The 26,855-nt window shown below is 44.2% G+C and overlaps 1 protein-coding gene across 1 annotated transcript; it reads right to left on the bottom strand.

Moving 5' to 3' along the window:
* Positions 1 to 22,896: 22,896 nt before the first annotated feature.
* On the bottom strand, positions 22,897 to 25,968 carry SAT1 (spermidine/spermine N1-acetyltransferase 1). The gene is made up of 6 exons (XM_047844717.1): positions 25,715 to 25,968; positions 25,426 to 25,477; positions 25,245 to 25,328; positions 23,686 to 23,787; positions 23,552 to 23,592; positions 22,897 to 23,426 (listed from the first exon to the last, which is right to left on the bottom strand). Exons 1-6 carry the CDS (start codon positions 25,778 to 25,780, stop codon positions 23,256 to 23,258), a joined length of 516 nt encoding a protein of 171 aa, XP_047700673.1. The 5' UTR covers positions 25,781 to 25,968; the 3' UTR covers positions 22,897 to 23,255.
* Between the last annotated feature and the right edge of the window lie 887 nt (positions 25,969 to 26,855).

The raw sequence follows: 26,855 nt of genomic DNA, 5'->3' as shown, positions 1-26,855 counted from the left end.
ATGACCGTGAACCGTATGGTTAAAATGGTAAATTTTATGGTCTGTAAACTTTACCACGTTGGGAAAAAAAGATTTCTGTATAACCTGTTATTTTTGAATATCACCAAGACTACATGGGACCCATTACACAAACTCAGCCCTGGGAGAAGCGATAGAGATGCTTTCTAGACAATTTCATTTCTTCCTCAGAAAACTTCTGTGCGAGAGCTACATAGGAAAAGAGGTCAAGTGCACGCATTGTGAGCCACTTCCCTTTCCTATCATGTGCCATTGAGAGCCTTTGCGTTGAAAGTTCAGCCCGTGATCCTCCCCACATGCTTCCCAGTCCTGTGGCTTCGGCTCTGTCATCAGACTCCAACGTGGCAGAGCTCCTAAGGCGCACATCTCGGCCACACGCTCCTTGTGCCCGTGGACTCGGCAACACCAGTTCTCAAATAGAGCCCCCCAGGCATACGGCCCCTTGGCCTGAGGGAAAGAGCGCTGAGCCAGAAGCTAGAAGGCCTGGATCATTCATGTCCCAGGTCTGTGCCTCACTGCCTGTGTGGCCTGCACAAGTTGTTTTACCACCCTGTTCCACTCTTACTGCCCCCCACCTGTCACAAATACTTCCTGAATTACATCCTCATGCAATGTGTGCTCGCCTACTCTTCTCTGATTAAGACCATTAGTCAGTCACTCTCTTACTGTCAGTTTAATCAGATTGTGAGGGGGCACTGGATAATTTTGCTGTGTGAAGAAGGCAGGCGTAGAAAGGGTCAGGAGTGAGGGAGGGAGGTAGGCCAAGGGGAGTCTTTGGTGAGTGCCACAGCAGTGTGCTGGCTTTTAGGGGCAGGGGAGAGAAGTCGGGAGCTGGGAGATTGCGCCGGGAGATTGCCAGGCAAGTTAAACCACCTTTGCAGTTTTATAGGGATATATCATAAAAACAACCTAAGCTGGGATGCCTTTATGAGGTAGAAGACTGGTACCCTCCCTAGACCGAGTGTGATGTCTTGAGGAGAAGAAGGGGAGAGAGGATGTGTATTTCTGAGACCTTTCCCCTAATTCTGTATTTTCTGACAGCTGTGTCGGTTAGGATTGGGTTCAGCTGCGAGTAATAGAGACCTTAAAACTAAGGGCTAAAGATACACAAGTTTATTTCTCAAATAAAAGAAGTTTAGAAGGTTGTAGTCCGGGGCTGGTTTGAACGCTCCATGATCATAAGGGACCCAGGCTCCCTCCGTGCTCTCCCCTTTGCCATCCCTAGCATATGGTCATCATCCTTATAGTCTAATACGGCTGCTGGAACTCCAGCCATCACATCATACTCCCAAGCCGCAGAATGGAAGAAAAGAAGAAAGAGCACACATGCCACCGCCCTTTCAAGACTTCCCAGAACTTCCATCCATTACTTAAGCTTACTTGTGGACTGTTACTTAACCTTGCTACAGTGGAGTCTGACAAATGTAGTTTTTTAGCTTGGAAACAATATACCAGCTGAGAAACTGGGATTCTTTTAATTTGAGAGAGAATTGGAGAATAGACATTTGGTAGGCAGTTAGGCCTATCGTGGTCATTAGGAAATCCAGTTCACTGAACCACATGTTCCTTTAGCATTTATTAAGGGGTTGTAATGTAAGAACCACTTTAACCTTAAAACTTGAGGCTCCTTTTCATTTGCAACTACGTGGATGGAACTAGAGGGTATTTTGCTAAGTGAAATTAGCCAGTCGGAGAAAGACAAATATCACATGACTTCACTCACATGAAGACTTTAAGAGACAAAACAGATGAACATAAGGGAAGGGAAACAAAAATAATATAAAAACAGGGAGGGGGACAAAACAGAAGAGACTCATAAATATGGAGAACAAACTGAGGGTTGCTGGAGGGGTTGTGGGAGGGGGGATGGGCTAAACGGGTAAGGGGCATTAAGGAATCTACTCCTGAAATCATTGTTGCACCATATGCTAACTAATTTGGATGTAAATTAAAAAAAAAACTTTAAGCTCTTTTTGATGTGTTGTGTATAAAGATACTAAAGGTGTGCTATTCATTCAACAACATTTGCCAGTAAATGGCAAGCATAGCCCTGGAGATGAAAAGATGAGTAAGGCACAGCTTTTGAGCCCGTCCTCCCTTTATCACTACTGCTCCCGCTGTAGACATTTGGGCTGTTTTGGGGCGCCTGGGTGGCTCAGTCGGTTAAGCGGCCGCCTTCAGCTCAGGTCATGATCTCGCGGTCCGTGAGTTCGAGCCCCGCGTCGGGCTCTGTGCTGACAGCTCAGAGCCTGGAGCCTGTTTCGGATTCTGTGTCTCCCTCTCTCTGACCCTCCCCCGTTCATGCTCTGTCTCTCTCTCTGTCTCAAAAATAAATAAATGTTAAAAAAAATCATTTAGATTTGGGCTGTTTTGCCTGGCTCTGCACACCCATGTTCTGAAAACAGCCATGACTCCACTCCCTGCAGATGGGGAGGTCTCGGTCATACCTCGCGGGGGAAGCAAGCTGGTCATGACATTTTAGGCAACACTGAGATCCCAGAAAATAGGGAATGCAGTGTGAACATCTATTGTTTCAAACTGAAGAGAGCTGTTTCCCTTGAAGGGAAACAGTTAGATTTAGCACTAAGAATAGAGCAAGAGAAACATGGGCCCAGTGCCTTAAGCTGAGAAATGAATTTCGTTAGAGTCCCATTTATTGTCTATTGTCTCCATTGGTCGTTCTGGTTGGGCTGAGATCTGATTTCCACCTCAGTTCTCACAGTCAGTGCTATTACTTCCCTTTGTGTGACTTTTGGGAAAAACTTCAATATGAATCAGATTGTTGTTAGTTCCCACCAAAGAGAGACTTTTTTTTTTTAAGGCAGGGAGAATAGACTCAGACTTAGATCAAAATACTTACATCACAATGGAATGTCTTTTAGCAGTACCGTTGAGTCCTCTGCCTTTCATTGTTTCAGAGGCTGCAGCTGAGTGAGTGTTCCTGTCCTAATTTAGAACAGAGCGCACCTGCTGCTTAAACTCTGAACTTCCTTAAGCTCAGCCTTCCTTTTGTAGTTTTTTGTTTTTATGGGTTTTTTTCATGATATTTACAAACCTGAGATTTATTATCGATGCTTCCTGGTCAAGGGAACGCAGAAAACTCTCCAACTTAAAGGGAACACTGAATTTCTGGATTCCCAGCCTTTCTCATTCTTACAGGCTAACTATGGATCTTCAGGCTTCCCAGAGGTTCCACGAGCGATCAGTCTTCCAAAATGTTCTTCCTTTAAGTTGCCAGGATTCTATTTTTGATACTTGAAACCAAGATTTTTTTTTAAATGTGTGGTAAAAAAAAAACCCACGAAATGTAAATTTACCATCTTTACCATTTTTAAGTGTACATTTCAGTAGGATTAAATATATTCACGTTGTGAAAAAGATCTCCAGAACTTTTTCGTCTTGTAAAACCGAAACTGAAACCCAGTAAATGACAACTCCCCATTCTCTCCTCTCCCCAGCCCCTGCTAACCACCCTTCTACTTTCTGTTTCTATGGATCTATTTTAGATACGTCACATAAATGAAATCATACGGTATTTTTTTCTTTTTGCAACTGGCTTATTTCACTTAGCATAATGCGGTTTATCCATGTTTTGGTATATGACAGGATGTCTTTTTTTTTTTTTTAAGTAGGCTCCACCCCCTACATGGGGCTTGAACTCACAACCCTGAGATCAAGAGTCGCATGCTGTACCAACTGAGACAGCCAGCTGCCCAGGATGTCCTTCATTGGTTAAGGCTGAATAATATTCCATTGTATATATCTACTACATTTTGTTGTGCATTCATCCATCACTCGACACTTGGGTTGCTTCCCTGTGTTGGTTACTATGAATAACGCTTCAGTGAACATAGGCGTGCACACATCTCTTTAAGATCCTGCTTTGAGTTCTTTTGGATAAATACCCAGAAGTGGGATTGCTGGATCATGTGGTAGTTCTACTTTTTTTTTTTTTTTTTTTTTCCCGAGAAACCTCCGTACTGTTTTCCTCTTTCGGTTTTAACCCGGAGGTATGGATATGTTAATCTCTTCGCAGGTTCAGAAATGTACATCAGGGAAACAGCAATGTTATTGTCAGCCACTTGAGAAAAAAAGAGTGGAGCCAAATTTGTATCAAATCAAAATTATCAAAATGAAGTTACAACAAAGTCACAGCAGTGAGCCTTTCATTTTGAAATCAGACTCTGGAGTGCCTTCATTTTCAAGCTGATTTTCACTTCTTTATACTTTTTTCGGCCTTGTCTCATTAAACCTCATTCTCCATTACTCGGATGAATTCTCACCAGAGTTAGCGATCACTTTTTTCCCCTAGTTCTCTTGCAGTGTTAGGTAAAAAAAACTGGACAGAAAGCCAAGCCCTTGCATGTGCACAACTACATAAATATTTTTATGGCTAAGGTTATGTGCACATTTGGTCAGAGGTGCTAGCCATAAATTTGATGTTCAGCGCTGCTGTGCTACACACGGCCACCAATTTACTCTGATTGTTGTTGAAACATGGACACACACAGGCGAAGGAGATCAAGAGGATAAACTTCTAGTTACAAAAAAGTCATGAGGATGAAAAGTACAGCAAAGGAATATAGTCAATAATATTGTAATAACTTTGGTGACGGACGGCAATTACACTTATGGTGCGCATTTCATAATGTATAGGATTGTGGAATCACTATGTTGTACACCTGCAACTAATATAATAGTGTATGTCAACTGTACTTCAACTAAAACGTACTCTAAGAGGGTCTCGTATCATATCAAAAAGTCTCAGTTTGAACATTTTTGTTGGTCCAAACTCAGCCTGAGTGGTGGAGTTGAGCAAACCCAGTGCGACAGCTAGTAAGCATGCAAGTCTTCCTTTATACCTGTTTTTCCCCCCAAACATCTGAAATAATAGGAAGGTTAAGAGGTGCTGTTTGAAGCCCAGATTTTTTGTAGTAGAAACACTCTGAGGACACTTCCTGGAGTGGAGGGTGCTAAGCTAAAGGGTATGGAATCAAGACTGTGGATTCTGCCTACCTCCAGAAATTTCCTTCCTTCTCTGGGCAGCTGCCTTGCTTCCTAAGAAGCCCTGAGACAGTGGTTCTTCTTGCCCTTAACCACACATCTGAATCACCTGGGGCAATTTACAATTTTTGGGTATTCACACCAGTGATTTTAGATCCTGTGCTGGGGGCGGGTGTGGAGTGGGGGGTGGGACCCAAGCAACAGTATGTTTTGAAAGCTCCCCAAGGCTGAGAACCGTTGTGCCAAAGAGAAAGAACAGATTGCTACTGCTTTCTCCCCAGCAGCATGATTTGTAAATTTGCCATTTTTGTTAACGAACAGCACACAAACTTATTTCAAAGTTGAAGTGCCACGTAATCGGAGACATTTATGGTCTCAAATATAACAGCAGGGTCCCTCAAGGAGTGTTCTCTGTACAAGAAATAACAAATGGATGAAACGTATTCGTGCCCAATCAGTACGTCCCCAAACTAATTTCCATTACAAAACCATTTTTCCATCTTATGAGTATTTGCCCGAACTATGGAGTATGTGTTATTTCTCCCATTTGTGTGGAACTTCGCACTTTTCAAGGAGCTCCAGCTCTGTTGTGTTTGGGGGGTCCACTTGGAGGTTCCCACACATGGTGCTGCTTGTGATTCTAGTGACTACTGAATGGGTGTGACTCACTGGATTTTTTACCCTTTTAATTCTTTTTCACAGTCGGCCTCCTGGTCTCTTACCTTTGATGTTAACTGGATAAACTGTGGTTCCTTTCCTGTTATTTGCAACTTTGGAATTAAACACACAAATGAAATCAAAGCAGATGAAAGGCCCAGGTCAGCTATCTTGTTAAGGGTCACAGCTGTGGTTCTCGAAGGTCCCGGGCCAACAACTAGCTAGTCCTCCCTCCCTCCTTTCACCAAACGGAGGCCTCTCCTGCGGGGGCAGAGTTATTAAGGTTGGCCAAAGGCTCTCTGAAAAACATGTGTTATCTGAGTGAATGGTTAGTTTTTTCTATGCTGAATCACATATTTTGTTGCTTGGGAAATGTATCTGACAAAACTTAAAATAGATGATTTGTCCCAGTTTACTCAGCTTGTAAGGCCTTGTCCTTGAATGTCCCGTACCCCCCGGAGATGCTGGGAATAATAATGTGGTGCAGGTTCGCCTATTGGTTGGTGGGAGGGGGTGAAGAGGAGGCATTATGGGCAGCACATTTTCCTTCTTTCTTTCTTTTTTTGTTTTTTTAAAGTAGGCTCCACACCCAGCGTGGAGCCCAACGTGAAGCTTGAACTCATGACCCTGAGATCAAGACCTGAGCGGAGATCAATAGTCAGACACTTAACCAACTGAGCCACCCAGGTGCCCCAAAGGCAGTACCTTTTTTAGAATTTGGAGTCCGAGGTACTTGTGTTCATTGCAGTTTATAACTCAGAGCTTCAAAATTGCAAGGTCATGAACATCTACCCCACAAGTTGCTTGTGCAGATTAAATGATATTAGTTATGCATAGTAAATGTTTCTTACGCAGCCACTTGATGCGATCACTTGTTAGAAAACCATTCTGGTTTTAGTATATTTTCTGTCACAAGAAAAGAATTGAATTTAAGGAGTCTTACCTGTCACTCTACTACATGCCAGGCTCCTGTTGCTGCACACAGGAGGCAGAAGAAAACAATAACCTGACGCCTACAGAGCCTTTTAGGATCTACCTAGGTGGTGAGAAGAGCCACCCCCACATGATACATTCGACAATATGAGGCAGGGTCGCCTGGGTGGCTCAGTCGGTTGAGCATCCAACTCTTGACTGTGGCTCAAATCGTGATCTCACGGTTCATGAGATCGAGCCCTGCTTTGGGCTCTGGGCCGACAGCATGAAGCTCGATTGGGAGTCTCTCTCTCTGCCCTTCTCTCGGCCCCTCCCCCGCTCGTGCTTTCTCTCTCTCAAAAGAAATAAACTTAAAAAAAAAATAAAAAAATAATGTGAGGCAGTCTGTAAGCATGGGCTGTGGTTCATTCTCCTGGGCTAGGGTGGAGCTTGAGCCAGGAGTTCAAGGACAGAGACGGAGGAGGAATTCCAGGAAGGAGGAACAGCTCAAACCGCTATTAGCTCAGCAATTGGCTGTGATTCCCACGGGCCTTGGCTGCATACAGCAGGTGCTCCCTCCAGGCAAGGAAGATGGCAGCTAACAGCCCTAGGCTCCAGCCTCCAGGTTGGGAACTCCTTGGAAACAGTGGGAGCTTTGAAGCCTGAGTGTACCCAGCCCCAAGTCAGTTCCTGGCAGGAGGTTACCCGGCCAGGTTCCATGACCGAAAACCTTAACCTGGACACCAGGGCCAAGAAGATGGGGTGGGGAGTTCTGCAAAGGAACCAGAAAAGGGAAATGGCGAGTGCACTGGGCAAAGACTGTGGCCATCACAGACCACGGTGTTTGGAATTCTGATATTTTGCTTTCTAGACAGAAAACCAAACATCTGAATTGTTCCACAAAAACACCAGAAACCAAACAACTCTGTAGGTAGTCCCCTCCGCTGTCTACAAGGTGCCACATTAAGGTCACTGTCATACTGAGCCCTATAGGAAATGTTCACTGTGTTGCTTGCCTCTCCTCCCTGGCACTCGGCACATTTTCTCTACGGTTTCTCTCAAGTCCCTTTTTCCTTGCTCTTTCCCAGCTTGCATACCCATGTGATGCTTCTTTTTAAATGTTTATTTATTTTGAGAGGGAGATAGAGAAGGGGAGGGGTAGAGAGATAGAATCCCAAGCAGGCTCCAGCTGTAAGCACAAAGCGGGACATGGGGCTCGAACTCACAAAACGTGAGATCATGTCCTGAGCCGAAATCAACAGTCACCACTTCACCAACTGAGCCACCCAGGCGCCCCATGTGATGCTATTTTGAAATGTTTTCTCTTCCTCCTTGTCTTACTTATCCTGTAGATTTTCACCGTGTCCTCTTTTGGACTCTTACTAAAACAAAACACTAATAATGAAGAACTTTCTTAAAAGCTTTTAGGATGTTGTATGCAACATATACTGGCCCAAGAGCCACCCCAGACTTCACTCTGAGAGTCCAGGTGGGAGTGTATAGATGATGATGATGTGATTCTAAATTTTTTAAAAAAGAAAGAAGTTAGGCACAAACTCAACAGCGTCAGCCAGAATAGCTTCAGAAGTAGATCTTCCATATATAAATACTCATACTGAAAGGTAATTTTTTAAAATCACAATAATGTCCTTCTAAGCCTTTAAATAAATCTGAGAACACTCTTGCTATCCTATCATTCCCAAATATACATAAATGTGTTTTATATTTTTCTTTGTTTATTTTCAGTACTCAAATTGTAAAGGCAAAGATTTATCTGAGTTCTGAAGATACTGTTTCCTTAACAGGAAATGAAACTGCCAGTGTTTTACAAAGCAGACAAAGTACCTAATTTGATGAAGAAACCATGCTGACGCACCAGAAGAAAATAGTCTTAAGCGTAATCAACTGAACATTTGTGTGTGTTTCTAAAATTAAGTTGCCTTTTAAAAGAAATCACATTGCTTTATAAACAAAATCATGTATTGGTGTGATCCACAGCTTAAAATGTATTTTAAGAACTTCTGACTTACATGCTGATTAGAAAACACAAAAGTCCCAACCATTTAACATTTGGGGATAAGGTGAATGGTGTTGGAAGTGGAGAGAGAAGTCATTGGAAAATCTTAAGAACAGAGCAGTGTCAGGCCATACATACTGTTTTTTATTTTGAGAGTTTGCATTTTTTGGTGACCTGTTTATATTTTTGCTTTCACCCAGTTAGAAAGTTGCACAGGGGGCACCTTGTGGCTCAGTCAATTAAGCCTCTAATTTGATTTCAGCTCAGGTCATGATCTCATGGTTCGTGACTTCGAGCCCCACATCTGGTTCTGCGCTGACAGTGAGGAGTCTGCTTGGGATTCTCTCTCTCCCTCTCTCTCTCTGCCCCTACCCGACTTGTGCCGTCTCTCTCTCTCTCTCAAAATGAATGAACTTTAAAAAAAAAAAAAAAAGGAAAGAAAGTTGCACAGCTTTACCCAGGGACAAAGGTTTGTTTTGTTTAAATAACTATTTTATTAACTGATTTTTTAAATTAATTTTTTTAATGTTTATTTATTTTTGAGAGAGAGAGCATGCGAGCAGTGGAGGGACAGAGAGAGAGGGAGACACAGAATCAGAAGCCAGCTCCAGGCTCTGAGCTGCCAGCACAGAGCCCTATCCAGGGCTTGAACCCACAAGCTGTGAGATCATGACCTCAGCCAAAGTCAGATGCCTAACCGACTGAGCCACCCAGGTGCCCCTATTAGCTGATTTTTTAGTTTACCTTACAGTCTTTCAAATTACTTTAAAAATTATAGCTTGTAATTCTTGCAATATATGCTTTGTCACTCTGCTCATCTTACAACCATGACTCTTCTACAAGAGTAACTGGAGAGCAAAATGCTAGAATTTCCAGCCTCCTAGGCGGCTGAAGTTTACCATGTGACACATCCTGGCAAACGAAGAGTAGGTGGAAGTGCTCAGCGATGGTTTTCTTCAGAATTAAGAAGAAGAAGAAGAAGAAGGAAGAAGAAGAAGAAGAAGAAGAAGAAGAAGAAGAAGAAGAAGAAGAAGGAAGAAGAAGAAGAAGAAGAAGAAGAAGAAGAAGAAGAAGAAAGAAGAAGAAGACGACGGCCAAGCTATAGGAGGACAAGCTGGGTATTTTACCCTCTGCCTTCTCCTTTTCCCTGTGTACAAAGTGGACACATTGCTTGGAGGTTCTGGAAATGACATTTGAGCTGACTGCTGAGGAAGAGGAAAAGTTCATTAGGCAAAGGAAAACCCAGATCTTCAAAGACGGATGGTCCCCTGCCTAGAAATTATATTTAATAAAGAATGATTGAAGGCCTGAATATCTGATGCATCTGTCTTGGAATCATCAAAAGCCTGCTCCAGTGGGCAGGATTAAGGCTACCATTGGGCAAGTACAATAACAAAGAGACAGCTTTGGACTCCAGGCTAGCTGAAGTTTTTCACAAATGGAGCTTTCCAGCAATCCTTTGAGCTACCGTGTAGGTCATTTCCCTATTATCACATATATTCAAGTAGATGCTGACGGATAGCCACCGAGGAACGGTAGAAATGGGAGTCCTGCGTTAATGCAGTGATGCTACTATTTCAGTTTTGTTCAAGCATTTCTGCCCTTGCATGCCCTAAATAATTTTTGAACAACTATGTATCGCCTCGCATATTTGGTCTTTTAAAAATTTAATTTTTAAACTTTCCCTTGCAGATTTCAAATTGACATCTTATGTTTGTAAGCACATAGATTAAACAATTGCAAACAATATGATTTCTGATATAGTATACATTACACACATATTTTAAATCTATTTTTATTGTTTCACAATCTTGGCACAGCTTATTTAGCTCATTCAAGTAATGGAAAGTGACGCTCTGTTAACCTAATGGCAAAGCCAATCCTCACTGTCAAACTTATTAGGGAAACTAACTTTTAAAGAATTGTGCAAAATGTTAGCCCTCTCCCTGCTCACCAAGGAATGATGGCCCTGTAACTGACCGGATTCTTGCCTTTGTGCAGCTTGTGCTCTAATAGAGGAGACAGATCTTAAAGGGTTGCACAAACACAACTGGGAAGAGTGCAAGTAAGGAGTTGTTAGAGGAATGTATAATAAGAGATGGGTGTGTGGTCTGGGAGGGCTTCCCTGAGGCAGTGACATTTTAAGCCTAGAGTTGAGGAGGAATAGGAGTTAATTAGGTGAAGGGGAATGCAAATCTTCAAAGAAAATCTCACTTCATTTTTTTCACTTGAAATAAACATGAAATGGGGCACCTGTGTGGCTCAGTCGCTTGAGTTCTGACTTCGGCTCAGGTCATGATCTCGCGGTTTGTGGGTTTGAGCCCCGCTTTGGACTCTGTGCTGACAGCTCAGAGCCTGGAGCCTGCTTCAGATTCTGTGTCTCCCCCTCTCACTTCCCCTCCCATGCTCATGCTCTGTGTCTCTCTGTCTCTCAACAATAAATGAGCGTTAAAAAAACATTTAAAAAGAGAAATAAACATGAAATATTATCTCACTTCTAATGATTAGATAAAGCATTTTGCCACCTGGATAAAATAAGTTGCAATTCCTATAAATTTTTTTTTAGATCTTGAGAAAATTGTCCTAAATCTGGTCTGGGATAGAACTTTTATGTCTTTTATGTCTGATGTAATCTGCAGTCTCTTCTGGGTGGTAATTAACAATCCTGATAAAATCCTTGGGCAATCTCTTCATGGAATGTGTGGTTACCCACTAGCTGAGTGACTTCTGATGCTCTTTAACCAGTAGTTTCTGTATTGTACAGTGACATCTCTACCAAGAGAGAAGCTTTGAATTGGCTTGCTTAGGGGACTCTTTCTTTGTGGAGTTTGAAAGAAAACTTGTTTTGTGCCCCTAAGCAATCTGAGAATCTGGTGAAGGGGAGCAGACTACGTCACTCCAAAATATGTCTCTTTGACATAAAGATTATCTTGAGCTGGTTATTTTTTAAGAAACATCAGACACAGGAGAAGCTCTGAAAACCGACTAGAAATTAACCTTTTGTAAGAGACATTTACATGTATAAGAGAAATCTCCATTTGTAAGAGTCTCTCTCTCTCTCTCTCTCTCTCTCTCTCTCTCCATGAAGAGAAGGATGACTATAAATCTCTAGGAACTCTAATCAATGGGAAAGGCAGGGAGAAACCTGCCTAACAACTATGCCTTTGTTTCCAGGCTTGGCCTGATAGTCTCCCACAACTGCCCTCCCCCCAGCATTTTCTTTTGTCTTTAGCTGGAGATGGTGTTTAAGGTGGTCATTTCGGGCAGTTACTCATTTATCTTGGGCTTTCCAATGTACACAGGAGGTAAACATGTTATTAAAAATGTTTGTTTTTCTCCTGTTAATCTTTTATTCCAGGGAGTCTCAGCCAAGAACCTAGAAGGATAGAATGAAAATTACTTTTCCTCCCCCACACTGGCATTACTCTTAAGGAACTCTTCCCTTTGGAGCTATACATTGCTGAATTATTCTTTGCTTTGGTGCCCAGAGGTTTTTAGACTTAATTTTTTTTTAATTTCTTTTTTTAACGTTTATTTATTTTTGAGACAGAGAGACAGACAGAGCATGAACGGGGGAGGGTCAGAGAGAGAGACACAGAATCTGAAACAGGCTCCGGGCTCTGAGCTGTCAGCACAGAGCCTGACGCGGGGCTTGAACTCACTGACCTCGAGATCATGACCTGAGCCGAAGTCGGCCGCTTAACCGACTGAGCCACCCAGGCGCCCCGGTTTTTAGACTTTAAGGTAGCACACTGTGCTAGGATACAAGGTGGATGAGGGATACACCTTTTTTTTTTTTTTTTTTTTGTCAAGTGGGAGAAGGACAATTATGGAACTGGAGATAGGCAAGGAGAGTCAAGACTGATCTCTTCACCTCAGGTGCATTGTCAGGAGATTATTTCCAGAAAGAGTATATGGAATTTGAGGTTTGGAAACCAAGTTCCTAAAACTCAGTCTCCTGAAAAATTCTCAAAAAGCTCAAGTAGCAAATGTTTCTGTTTGAAGGCCCTGAACTAGATGACTCCTCAGTGCTTGAGGCAGAGGCTTGTGTAAAAGACTATAGGGAGTGATTTATCAGAGATAATGTCAAGAGATTACTCTAAGGGCTCTGGGAAGGAGGCCCCTGGGGCAGCATCCTATGTCTTTTGACGATTTCTAAGTTTCCTCAAAGCCCACTCTTCTCAGTGGCTCTTTGAGGACAGAGTGATTATTATTCAGTGGTTATTGTTGCAGAAAGATCATGTGGTACTTTAGTCTCTGAAATGCAGACCAGAAAGAAACAGAAACTATTCTGAGTTTGTCTCTTAGGGGTTGTGATGCCGAGGACTTCAGGCCCATCGCCAAGAGGGTTCTTGGCTTTGCCTGGAAAGAATTCAAGAGCAAGCCATTTAGAGCAAGGGACAAATTATAAAGTATAGAAGTAAGAAAGGGGTTGTCTCACAGACAAAGTAGCAGTCTCTCCTCCCAGATGAGAAAAGGACTCCCCTTTGCCTCTACCAAGGGGTTTTATTAATTTTTTTTAAGTTAGCTAACCATGGAGAGACGGGCTTACTCTTTAACTTTGGGTTTATCACTTACAATTGGGTGGTTAGTTTCTCCATTGTCTTAGGGTTGGGGAATTATGCATAGGGAGTAATTTTAAGAATGTCCAGCCTAGGGCACCTGGCTGGCTCAGTCTGTAGAGCATGTGACTCTTGATGTTGGGGTTGTGAATTCAAGCCCCATGTTGGGCATGGAGCCTACTTTAAAAGAAGAAGAAGAAGAAGAAGAAGAAGAAGCAGCAGCATGTCCAGCCTGTGTGCTTTTACTGCCACAAGGAGTGGGGTCTTGTGGTCTTCCATGAGTCAGATCTTGTGAGTCTTTTCATGACCTGCTGACTTTTAGGTTAAGCATCAGCCTAAAACCAAAATGGCCCTACTTTGGTCAACTTGTCTTGTCTTCCTAGCCTCCCATCCCTCCGGCCTCATTTGGAGTATATGAAATCTACGCGTTTTTTTTTTTTTTTAATTTTTTTTTCAACGTTTTTATCTATTTTTGGGACAGAGAGAGACAGAGCATGAATGGGGGAGGGGCAGAGAGAGAGGGAGACACAGAATCGGAAACAGGCTCCAGGCTCCGAGCCATCAGCCCAGAGCCTGACACGGGGCTCAAACTCACGGACCGCGAGATCGTGACCTGGCTGAAGTCGGTCGCTTAACCGACTGCGCCACCCAGGCGCCCCTACGCGTTTGTTTTAAAAGCTAAATCTCAAATAATTATCATTTGAACCAAAAGACTGTGTATATTTCATTAGAAGAAAGGCATATTCTTACACATTTTTTGTTTTTTTTCTTATCACTTGTAAATGTCGACTTTAACATTTTCACTTCCTTTTTTGGTCCAGATCCCATGAAGATATCACTTCCTACAAGTCATTACCAGGAAATATACAGGTTTGAAAATGTACGCTCTGCTTTTTCCCATTCAGTTGTAGTCAGAGTAGTAAACTTCATGAAATTCGAACCTAGGACAATACACCCGGAAAAATACTAGCACAATAACCTGGGTTGCAAAACCTGTTTAGCAAGTTTCAGCTGAAGGTTAATTAAAACCTGCTTGGAAACCTCTTAAAACAGGAACAAGAATGTAAGCCACACACCACCACCACCTAGATTCTTCCCTCAGGATCTTTCTCTTCACCACTTCCCTCGATATCAGTGGGCACACTTCCCCAGAGTTCCTTCGGGTCTGGAGCAACATCGCAGTGTTGGTGACCACGAGTGTTATGGCGCTGGCATAACCCTTTTCCTCCCGTCCCAGGGGAGGAGCAATAAAACAGCTGCTCGGTACCCCCCCTCCCCTTTAGCAGTTCTAACAGACAGCATGCGTATGCCACTCCTGAAAGCATTTTAGCTTCTCTGGGAGGTTAAGCAGTGTTGGGTTCTGAGGCTGAAGGGTTGTAAGAATTTCTCCCAGTGTTCCATGTTTTAAGTTGACATGTTTTAAGATGAGGAAGAGTTAAGTGACATTGTTCTGGCCGAGACAGGAGAGGGCACAGAGAAGTCAAAGGCAGAATAGGCGAAGGTAGAAATGCTGTGTGACATGTGACTTGCCTGTAAGAGACTATTGAGCTGGCCGAACATTCTGGAACATTACTTACATATTCTTTCAGAAGTTCCTCAGGGTTACCGCTATTATTTCTTTTGTCCAGGCTTGTTTAGAGTGGTTGTCAGCTAACACCCCGTTGGTGGATAAGCATCTGCGAGATGTGCAGGAAACAAGGCCGGAGTATAATTATAACATAATGCTTTAACAACATTGCACAAGACTGCCTCAGTACTATATGCCAGAGTACATAGCGACTGTCTTGCTGACAGGCATTTGGATGGTGATTAGTGTTGGATCACGTCCTGGAATCAGGCTTGAAGCCAGAGAAACTGGAAAATGATTTTTGTTTTTCAACTCCTTGGAGGCCTGTGTGGAAAATTTAGGAGAGCACGTTTCTGTTTCTAGTAACAGAACTCACATGTAATTTGAGGAAGAAAAAGTGAAATAGGTTGGTTCTTGAACCACTTGCCTTGTCTTAAAGCTGGTCTTCTGTGGAAAAGTTGAATTTTCTTGCAGGGCTGGCTGAGAAGTGTTGAGGCGGGGAGCAGTTGATAGGAAGCCCACCTTCCCCCTGGTTCTTCCACACCTAATCTAGGCACAGGCAAGACCCTTTCCAGGTGGCAAAGAAACAGTCTTAGCCCCAACGCACCAGCAGTAATAATGACCAAAGGCCACCATGTATGATGACACCAGACAGTGAGTTGTGGTTTGTGAGATGTACTGGAGCCTGGCTGCCCAGTTCAAATCTCAACCCCATTGCCTTTTGGTTGTAAAAACAGTGAATAAATTTCTTCACCCCTACACCCTGCCTTCCTCATGCACAAACGATGGCTTTGTTTTAAGGATTAAAAGTGCTCTATAATCATGAGCTTTCTTTTTGTTTCCAATTAAATTGTGACTTTCAGAATGGGTGCGTATTGCAAGAATAACATTAGAGTTGATTCTCCCTTTCCTTCTAAAACTGGGGCTGGGGGGCACCTGGGTGGCTGAGTCCGTTAAAGTGTCTCTTGATTTCCACTCGGGTCATTATCTCCTAGTTTGTGAGACTGAGCCCCAAATAAGGCTCTGTGCTGACATGGCGGAGCCTGCTTGGGATTCTCTCTCTCTCTCTCTCTCTCTCTCTCTCACTCTCTCTCTCTGCCCCTCCACAGCTTGTGCGCGCCCTTTCTTTCTCAAAAATAACTTCAAAATTTTTGAAGGGGCGCCTGGGTGGCGCAGTCGGTTAAGCGTCCGACTTCAGCCAGGTCACGATCTCGCGGTCCGTGAGTTCGAGCCCCGCGTTGGGCTCTGGGCTGATGGCTCAGAGCCTGGAGCCTGTTTCCGATTCTGTGTCTCCCTTTCTCTCTGCCCCTCCCCCGTTCATGCTCTGTCTCTCTCTGTCCCAAAAATAAATAAACGTTGAAAAAAAATTTTTTTTGAAAAGTAAGTCTGGGGCTGGTTTATTTCATTTATTTAATGAAATAAATGGTTTCATTAAGTGCCCACATTGTGCCATGCATGCAATAAGGCCCTGAGGATATAAAGATTCTGGGATATGGTCCCTTCTCCCGGAATGTTAACAGTCAGGGAGGTTAACGTTTCTGTTCACACTGTTATGTCAAAACCATAAAGAAATAAGTAAATCTGAGGCCAAAGAGTGTGGTCAAGTGCTCAGAGAAGGGGCAAGCATGTGGTAGAGAAGGCACATACGTGCGGAGTGTGGAGCCACAAACCTGGTTGACAGCCCAGACCTGCACGCCCAGAGTGAATCCAACTTGCTCAACCTCTGTCAGCCTCCGTTTCCTCATCTTTAAAGTGGGCCTGATTCAGTGGTGTGCCGAAGCAGGCTCGAACTCGCTTGGGAGAGCCTCTTGTTAAATATTCAGGAATTTTGCAAGCCAGTTAAAACCATTGGTAGCTTCAAATCAGTCTCGGTGGAGTATTTACACCATGTTAATCAGCCACTTCTACAAATCAAGGCCCCCACCCCCACCCCCAGCGGGGTTACTAGCACAGGTCTGGAATATGTAGGGGAGGCAAAACTTGATCCTCACGGGGTCTTTGGCTGGGCTTGAGAATTTCATTAACGTAAAACAGATTAACAGGAAAAAAGCATATACATTTATTTAATCTAAATTTTATGTGACATGGGAGCCCTTGTAAGGAAATGAAGATCCAAAGAAATGGTAAAACCCAAGTGCTTTTACACTAGATTGAACGAAGAGAGTTCCAATTGTGGAAAAGTAACTAAAATATCCGGGGAGGCCAAAGGAAGAGAAGGATTATTTTGACAAACTCTGTACAGAATCCTGGCTTTGACTCCCTAAGGAAGCATGTTTCTTTTCTCCTGGTACGGGTGGGCATCTTTGCACATGGGAGTTTCATCTCCTGTTTTCAGAAAGAAGAGGGGAGATAAGACCACCCTTCTTGGCATCTGCTGTTTTTCAAGCGCCTTTAGCTCAAAGTAATCCTTATGCCAAAGTGGCATATTTTGGGGTGGCGTATCCTGCCACCCTTCAAATATGCTACACTGATGTCATGAAGATTAATGAAGTCACAGAATCACGGCATCTGGCCCATAGTAAACGCTCCACATAGGTTACGATAAGTCGATCACATAGGATATATTAATAATATACATCCTGCAGTCCATATTCTTAATCTCATTTATGAATAGCAACTGATATGAAGAAAAGCCAGGATCTAATTCAGTTGCCTTTGACTCCAAAGGAGTGTTCTCTCCACCAGACCCAAACTGCCTCTGAAATCACTTTTGTTGTTGTTATCGATTGACTGGATGAAAGAAAGCAGCGTAAGCAACAGGGTGGAAGAAGACAGCCCTGTCCACAGCTGGCAAAAGTCTCTCTGAGCTAAGCTGGAAGTGAATGCCTCCATCCTCAGCCCCTCTTTAAAAGGCTCCCCCTGCTGTGCCCCTGTCACTACCGAAACAGCAGAGAACACACTTGCTCCCAATAAATGTCGCTTCTCTAGGAACCCCTGACGCTCAGAATTTCCTAGCTGTTGATGTCACATCTGGCGCAGAAAACGTACAAGATGCACCTGGGACATCTCAAAAGCGAGGACACTAACAAAACCTTCTGAGGTCATGTCCAAAGGACCACGAAGCCAACTTGAAGAAGCTCTCCCTGGACAATCAGGGCAATGTGAGCTTCAATATGAAAAAATAAGAACAATGAATTAAGACACAGGAAATGTTTAAAGCCCATGAGTTAATAATGATACTTGGCGGGGGTGGAGGAGAGCCTAAGTGGAAGATGATGGGGAAGCCAATTCATTGTTTTGAAAAGTAGTAAATAAATGGGAAGAATCCAATATTTATCCTGCCTCTGTTGGGTGAACTGTATTCCATGGCAATGAACTGCAAGATGGGAGAGCGTTCTTCTTATAGAAATATTTTAGCTAATAACTTAAGAAATAGAATATCACCAACAACTAACGAATCAGTGGACCTAGCAGGTGTTGATATTCATGGCTGCCAGCATAACAGAAAGCAACGGCTAGACATTATATGTGTCTTGATGGGAGAAAAAAGTCATCTATGAAATTTTCTTGCCAAAAACTCAAACCTGAATCTGCTCCAGTTGGGGCCCAGTTGGTAAAGTTTTATTTCTGACACCTTTGGCTCTCTTGTTTTTTAGCCGCACAGAGGCAGGCAGTTTTGTATTAAGGTTATGGCAGTGTTTCTCAAGCTTCATACAGACCCCTTTTAGAGGAAAGCATTCTCACAAACCCCCAGTGGTGACTGAAATTACTTATCTTACTTACTATAGACGTATAACTAGATGTGAATACTTCATATTCACAGCTCTGATACAACTGTAAAACCAATATACATTTACAAATAAAATCTAAACAAAATGACCAAACAAATAAAATTCAAATGAATGACACTGAATTAATATGAGGGAAGATGTTTTGCTCAAATCGAGTTGTTGCTTGCAAAGGGACACAGTACTGATGGCTGGGGTGGATGTTTTTGGTTTCAGCACTGTATGCACTTGGGTGACGCAATTGTGTGGTGATGTCTCTCTAATAACTCTCTACAAGGCTCTCCTTTATGCTGTGTGCTGGGACTTGGTCTTTGTTAATGACATGGTGTGAAAAGTGAGCAACATGAACACAAACCGAAATGGCTGCACTCACACCGCAACTAGGATTCAGTTACAAGGTGATTGATTATCTAGACCAGTGGCTCTCAGCCCTGGCCTTCCCTTTGAAATGCACATGCAAATACAATTAAATTAGGAGTTTTTCAGGGTGGGGCATTAGTATTTCTTAAAAGCTTTCTAGGCCATTCTACGGTGCAGCCAATACTGAGAACTACTGATTTTGATGCTCCAGAAAATGCTTATACTGATTAATCTTTATAGTCCAAAAGAAACACCAAATTCAATCATTCTTAGAGTATGAGCTGGTTTGAGAGTATGGCGGTGAACCCCCAGGGGTTTGAGAAATTTGGTCTCCGGAGTTTGATTTCCAGGCCTACTTGGGTGGCCTTAGGCAACTTAGCCTCTCAGAGGTTTGGTTTCTCATTAGTAGAAGAAACTATTAATGGTACTTCCCTCTGCAATGTGTTTGTGAGTATTAGATGTACACAGAGTGCTACATGTAATGCCTGGTTCCTGGTGAGTACTTAACTAAAGGTTAGCTCTTATTATTAACTGATGAGGGAGCAGAAGGCAGGCTGACAGGCCACAAACACCCCCACCCCCAGGTGGGATAAGTGTGATATTCTGGGGCACTCCTGGCTGCCCAAGAACAAAGGAAAGGGGAAAAACAAATGGTTAACTGATGGAGATCATAGTCCTGTGGGACCTGAGTCTCCATCACCCTTCCAAAGTGCTGCGGGGAAACAAAGGCAGAAGGAAATGGCAGATAGAACTAAATTTCCTTATAACCTGCACCCCATTGACAAATGCTTGAGGCTGGCAGGGTAAAACGTTTCTCCAGGAACTCCCTCCTGTCTTAATGCTAATGCTTTGCTAGAGGGAAAAACAACCTTAGCTTGACAATAGCTAGGCCTCCAGTATTCTGTGAGTCTTTAGCATGTGAAAATCTCACTGGAAACTTCCCCTGGACTTTACCGCCCCCAACTCCGTAGTATATAACCAGTGTCTCTTTCTGCCCACGGGTCCTGTCCCCGTGCTTTAATAAAATCACCTTTTTGCATCAAAGACGTCTTCAAGAATTCTTTCCTGGCCGTTGGCTCCGGACCCCACAAACTCCACAATCACCCCAAAAACATCCTCGTTAATTATGATGTTGATAACCCTCTGGAAACTACTAAAACATTTCTTGGGCAGGTGCAAGCCACAAGAAAGAGGGGATGGGAGAATGGGGTGCTGGGCGAACATTATGAGGAAGGGCATTTGGTGGCATTAGGTGGGGCAACAAACGCAGTGAGGACGGATGGGATGTTCAGTAAGGGTGTGGGACTGTCAGTGTGAGCTGGGTAACAGGTGATTGGCGTGATGCCTAGATGGGCAGTACACGGAAAAGGGATGAGAATAATGCACAGGGTCACCCAGAGGTGACAATGCCCAGGAAGAGATGATAAAACAAGAAAACGAAGATGCAGCCAGTCGAGCAAACAACTCTAGGAGCAGACATGGCCACCTGCAGACTCTGAATGGGAGGCCAAGGCTGCCGTAGTCAGGGAGAAAGCCGCTGCTCCCAGCGGGAGACGGTGGCTGCTTTCTCAGAGCTGGGCCAGCCCCATTGGTGGCTGCTGAGCGTTCGCTTGCCTCCAAGAACAGTGGTGTCATCTATTCTAGGCCTCGCTGGAGACCCAGTGGAAAGGAGACTCACAGGATGGGGTAGAGTGGGCATAAGGCATTAATGAGTCATTCGGCCTCTTCTGAATTGTTGCTTCTGCCTTTTTGTGGAAAGGACTACTTCCTTTCCCTAGAAAGGCTATTCCCTGGAAGCTAGGCAGCTGATGATCTTGGGCTGTGGTTTGGATAATGACGGACCATCGCTCTACTCTACTTGGGTCAGTAGCAGGATGTCATAAGCCTATACACGGACAAACCCAGCTACTTCCGCTTTTAATCGTATCAGAAATTTTGATTTTATACATTTTTAAGGAATGTAATACACTTAGCACATAGCAGTTTTTTTTTAACGTTTATTTATTTTTGAGACAGAGAGAGACAGAGCATGAACGGGGGAGGGTCAGAGAGAGGGAGGCACAGAATCTGAAACAGGCTCCAGGCTCTGAGCTGTCAGCACAGATCCTGACGCGGGGCTCGAACTCACGGACCGCGAGATCATGAGTCGTTCGCTCAACCGACTGAGCCACCCAGGCGCCCCCTTAGCAGTTGTTTTAAAAAAAAAAAACCAACCACACAGAAAAACCCTGAAATATCCTATGTAATATAGTAATTGGCAAGTCCTTAGTCCGAAATACTATTCTCCTCAAGGGATTATGTCAGGCAGAGTGTTTTAGTAAAATAGTAATTTTAAAGTTATCTTTACAGAAAGCTGTCTTTCTCCCCATTTTCCAGGTTTATCATTGTTTATTATTTCCTTTAATAAAATTTCCCAGAACATGTTTTCTTACCTGCCTGGTGATTTCAAATTTTACAGATTGGTTTTAAAGTTTAGTTTTTAAAGAGGTGCCTTTGTAATCGAGTTAAACATTCAGTGGGCTGATGCTGTGGTGTTTCAGCTTTTAATTTTTCTTTAGTTTTATTTTAGCGAGAGAGAGAGGGAGCGTGAGTGGGGGAGAGGGACAGAGGGAGACAGAGAGAGAATCCCAAGCAGGCTCTGTGCTGTCCGTGCAGAGCCTGGTAGGGTGCTTGAGCCCAGGAGCCATGGAGATCATGACACTCAACCAACTGAGCCACCCAGGCGCCCCTCAGCTTCTAAATTTTAAACTTAAGGGACTTCTTTAGAGTGGACACAACCTTCATCAAAGCTTTCGGGTGACAGCGCTGTATTTTTAGGGCTAAACTCTAAGAAGAATGAGAAAACAAAGAGTTATATTGTAACTCGCTTGGTTAATCTAATTTATTCACATATTTAACCACGGTCAGCATGTAGTTGTTTTCCTCAAAGAGGCCCACTTTCCAAAACACTTTTCAAAATGTCTTCTTTTCCCACAAGGCTCTTTGTGTTTAGTTAACCCTTTTTATGCTTGCGAGCTTCTCTCTGCCAGTTAGCATCCTAGCAGGACCCTGGCTGAGAGTGGACTCTGTAAACTTGCTTTCATAGCAAGCTGTCTGCGCCACCAGTAAATCCCGGAGCTCTCCTGTGTTCGGTATAGTGCAGGATCCCATTGTTTATATGACTGCCTCTAAATTTAGAAGCCAGAACAGACTTAAAACGGGGTGCAGGGCAAAACCCCCCTTTGACTGAGGAGCCTGGGATTTCTTTCCTGGAGCACCCAGAAAGAAGATACAGAGCATTGTTTTTCAGGTTGAGGACTTGGAAAATGTTCATCTTGGAAATCAGCACAGTGGTTCTTATCAACTACCATCTCCATTATTAGGGGACTTGCTGGGTTTAGTTTAGTTCCATGTAATGAGTAATAAAAGGGGGTAATATTTATATAAGACTGTCTCTTCCTCATGGTTCTTAGTAGTTTCATTTTCATTCCTGGAGAAAGCTTTTGTTTACCACCCCCCTCCCCCCAACCACCACCTGTGGTTTTAAGCAAATTGTCCACAAAAAAGCCCTTTGTTCCCACAGTATCATAGACTGGCCCTCCAGATAATTTCCCTGGTTGGTACCTGCATCCACCTCCAGCCTTTTTGTTTGCAGTCCCTGTAAAATTGTTGGCTCCCTCCTGATTAGCAAAGTGATCCCTTTTCCCCTCAGAGTAGCATTTTGTGTGGGAGGAGGTTGCTGTGGGGAATGTGCACGTGTCCGCCTACGCTCCCAGTCCCATCTCCACCTTTCATTTGGGTAACAAAAGGGCTTGCTTGTTGTGGGCTCGCTTTCTAACCTGGTTTCTCAGCTCTTGAAAAATCTGTCAGGTCAAGTGTAGTGTTACCAGTGTAAAGTCATTTTACATGCTGCTGCCTATAAAACCATGAAATTCAACTGGCTTCCTTCCAGACTCTGAGAACAGCTTGTGACCATTTTAAATTGGGTTAAAAACTGTTTTTAAACAACTGTAAAGTTAGGTTTCTTGGCCATTTTTATTTTGCATTCAACAGCAAGAAAAACGTCAAGAGAAAGATTCGTAAAAATGCTTATACCGATTAAATCAAAGGGTAGTTTATTATAAAAGAATCAAAACAGAAACTCTAAGTACCAGTGTGTACATTGTACACATTTAAATGACTCACAAGAATGAAGTTTTTTTCATATACATTAAGATCACACCACCTTGCTGTTTATCAAAAGATGTTCAAGGAGAAATCTGACTCCAAACTGCATACAAGACTGCCATCTTAAACAGACCATTTCAAACATGCAACAACGCCACTGGTAATAAAGCTTTGGAATGGGTGTTCATTCTATTATTCGACTACAAACAGGAAAGAAAGCAAGATCAGTTGAGAATTTAATCTAAAATAGAATGGAAGCTGTCATTTTTCTGCACCAGCACTCCTCACTCCTCTGCTGCCATCTTTAGCAAATACTCCTTGTCGATCTTGAAGAGTCTCCATCCCTCTTCGCTGGACAGATCAGAAGCACCTCTTCTTTTGTAGAAGTTGATAGATGGCTCATTCCATTCGGCTACCAAGAAGTGCATGCTGCTGCAGCGACATTTCATGGCAACCTGTTACAAGAGACAGCAAAACAAACTCAGTGACATTTCACCTCCTTGCCAAGACCCGAATCGGAATCAGTCCTTAAAAGAATTCAGTAACCCTTACGGATTCAGAAACCAAAACCAACACATACCTGGCTTAGGTTCTTCAGAATTTCTGATCCTATGCCAAAGCCTAAAAGAAAGAGAAGTACCGTTTACAAAGTCATCTTTAGGACTTGAAGCCCTGATTTCTCTTTAGAGCGCCCCCCTCTTCACCGAGCCATACCTCTATAGTCACTCATTACGAAGAAGTCCTCAAGATACAACAGTTTGCCAATCCATGGGTCATAGGTAAAGTAGTACATGGCGAAACCAACAACACTGTGTCCTGTAATAAGAGGATCACATGAGATGTGGACAAAAAGCAACCCATAAAAGCTGTAGCTGCAAAATCAGAAGCCTATCATAGGTTTTTAAAAATATACATGCATGTATTATAGAAGTAAGTAGCCACTGAACTGGACTGTTTCCTGATTTTTATGCTAGTGCAGTCCAGGCCACTGTTGGGATGATCTCACTGTTCTGAGAACATGTATTTGCAAAAAGCACACATTAGAGCTAGCTTGAAGCGAGGCTAAAATCGTGGACTGGCCACTCTGCAATCTGCTGGATCTCACACTCAGGAAGTGAGAATGCTTTCATTACTTGCCAGAGCAACACTGCTATAGTCTTAAAACTAAACACACACATTATTCACATCCTATCAATATATTGGTATGTTGACTTGGGAATAAGTCAGGTTTACACGGCAGTTCAGAATAATAAATACTTGTAGTTTAGAAACTCTGCTTCCTTAAGGTCAGGACATCAGGCCAAAAGCGTAACGTTTAATTTCAGAACTTGCCTTCCAATTCGCACATCTTCAATTTGCTCTCCCCAGTTTTAAGCCAGAAGAAGCAGAGGTACCCAGAAACAGGTATTACGTAACATCCACATACCTCTGAAAAGTACCTCATCCCGTATGTTTTCCGTTCGTTTCTTCTAGCTTGGGGAAGAGACTTCAGAAAAAAACGAAGCACCCACCCAAACAACTTCCCTTTTTTTAGCTCTGTCTTCTGACCAGTCAACAGGGACCAGCAAACAAAACAAAACAAAACAAAACAAAACAAAACAAAACAGTCTGACTCCCTCTTATAGGGTGTCTGTAATTTCAAATGGAGGCAAAGGTTTCAAATTAAACTTTCTAGCCGTTTTATAGTCCTGAGCAAACACAGGAAGCGAGTACACTGGAGTTTCTGATCTACCGTGTTTTAAGTGTGTGATAATAGGACCTTACCTCATTTATCATGATCATCTACTTTATTGTGTAAAGGATCTTTTAGTTACCTCCCCGCCCATCCATGTACACGGAAGGGCCATGTACATGGCGAAGCTAGAGACTGTAACCTGAAGATTGGGACAAATTAAAGAAAAAAATGTGATTTAACACAATTACAAAAAAAGGTTACGTTAGGGTCAAACAAGAACCATTTATGAAACTGAATTACAACAAACGACATTATACCTAACTCTTCCGGGTCTCCACAGCACTCTGATACTTCCTTAAACAGCTCAAACTCTTCAGGGTCTCCACAGCACTGATACTTACTTAAACAGCTCTTTCAACCTGCCCTATTATGTGCAGCACATCTACTTTTTTTTCTCAGTAGTTTGGACACTCGCTATTATTTCTGGCCAATTGCTCAGTAAGTATCTTTGGCCTGTGTTGTCAGTGGTTCTACACAACAGACACTATGTTTTTATACAACACTCGGTGTTTGGCTTCTGGAAGGGAAGGGTGGTTACCTTCCGGAGACCGGTGCTCCTTGGGCACTTCTGCAACCAGGCAGTGGTAGAAAGGGTGCTCTCCGAAACCATCCTCTAGTAGATCTGCAAGAAGGGGCAGCAGGGACAGACAGTGATGGCCTTGGTGAAGAAGAGGACAAGCACCGGACGCCCTTCCCCCGCCCTGCCACAGTTGCGTTACCTTTTTCAGTTAACATTACTTGCTCTTCCATATATTCGTATTTGGCCAGTTCCTGGGGCGATGCACATAGGAGAAAGGGAGAAGAGAAGAAGAAAACTTTAAGTGAGGCCCCGGCCTAACCAGCTCAGAGGGAACAGGGTGGGCGGGGCGGGGTGGAGATTCACTCCCAGAATCCTGCCCGGAGCGGCCGGGCCAAGGCTGGAAGTGGCTGGCGGACAAAGGGGGACCTGCCTGAGCCGCTCCCCACCTCCCGCCCCTCGCCCCAGGAGGGGCCCGGGCCTCCCGCTACCTTGATTAGCCGTAGGATGTCACTGCAGTCGGCGGCGGTGGCCGGGCGGATCACGAATTTAGCCATTTTCGTCTTTTGCTTTTCTTCCCTTTGCGGACCAGGCCCCTGTACTTGAACAGCAGGAGGAGGTGGTTCCTCATTCGTCTCCCGGGAGCGTCCTTTTCTCAGTCAGGCTGGCACCATGACCCGGCGAACCTTTGCAAGCGACGGAAAAGCTTCCCCGACTGCGACTAGCGCTGCACACTCCAGTGTCCGCTGGGCTCCGCTTTTTAGCGCGGAGAAGCCCCGCCTCCGGCCGTGAGGCGGAGGCCCCTCGTCCAATGAGGCTCCGACCGCCCCCCCTCTTCCGGACACCGCCCTCCCTTCCGGACACCGCCCTCTCTTCCGGGCCTCCGTGTGAATCCGGCGGGCGCGGGCGCGGGCGCGGGCGCGGGCGCGGGCGCGGGCGCGGGCGCGGGCGCGGGCGCGGGCGCGGGCGCGGGCGCGGGCGCGGGCGCGGGCGCGGGCGCGGGCGCGGGCGCGGGCGCGGGCGCGGGCAGCGAGGCGAGCCACGGGGTTCTCTAGGGGCGCCCTCTACCGACGCCTCTCGAAACCTTCCCGGAAGCCCGAAATGGGAATCTGCGTGTCCCCCACTCACCTTCACAAAAGGAAAAGAGGAGATCTTCTTGTGGTCCCTAGCTAGTGACTTTCCAGTTTCTTCCTTCACTGGTCAGGAAAGGAAACTCAGGAGACCCAGCCTTGGGCAACTTGAGGATTAGAGCAGCAGTTCTCAAAGTGTGGTCCTGGGGAACCTGTGGGTTCCAAGATCCCGTCAGAGAGTGTGTCAAAATTGGTTTCATAATAATAGTAAGACGTCATTGGTCTTTTTCATTCTTGTTGAAAATTTCCAGAGGCGACGTGATGTGTGTGTGATGAAGTCATTGCTCTGATGACTAATGGAATGTGTGCTTGTATATTCTATTTTTTATGTTTATTTATTTATTTTTTGAGAGAGAGAGCGAGAGAGAGGGAGGCTGAGAATCCCAAGCAGGCTCAGCACTGTCGGCGCAGAGCCAGATGCGAGGCTCGAACTCACGAAGCCAGGAGACCGTCACCTGAGCTGAAATCAAGAGTCAGACTGAGCCACCCAGGTGCCCCATGC

The sequence above is a fragment of the Prionailurus viverrinus genome, chromosome X (assembly GCF_022837055.1).
Source record: "Prionailurus viverrinus isolate Anna chromosome X, UM_Priviv_1.0, whole genome shotgun sequence".
Classification (NCBI taxonomy): Eukaryota; Metazoa; Chordata; class Mammalia; order Carnivora; family Felidae; genus Prionailurus; species Prionailurus viverrinus.
The sequence above is the reverse complement of the archived record's forward strand: the minus strand, read 5'-3'. Positions and strand labels throughout refer to the sequence as shown.

Coding starts and splice junctions, on each gene's coding strand:
- SAT1 (XM_047844717.1), bottom strand. CDS start 25,780: ATGGCTAAATTCGTGATCCGCCCGGCCACCGCCGCCGACTGCAGTGAC. Junction 25,329..25,425: donor AGTAATGTTAACTGAAAAAG/GTAACGCAACTG, acceptor CCCTTCTTGCAG/ATCTACTAGAGGATGGTTTC. Junction 23,427..23,551: donor TTCTGAAGAACCTAAGCCAG/GTATGTGTTGGT, acceptor CTCTTGTAACAG/GTTGCCATGAAATGTCGCTG.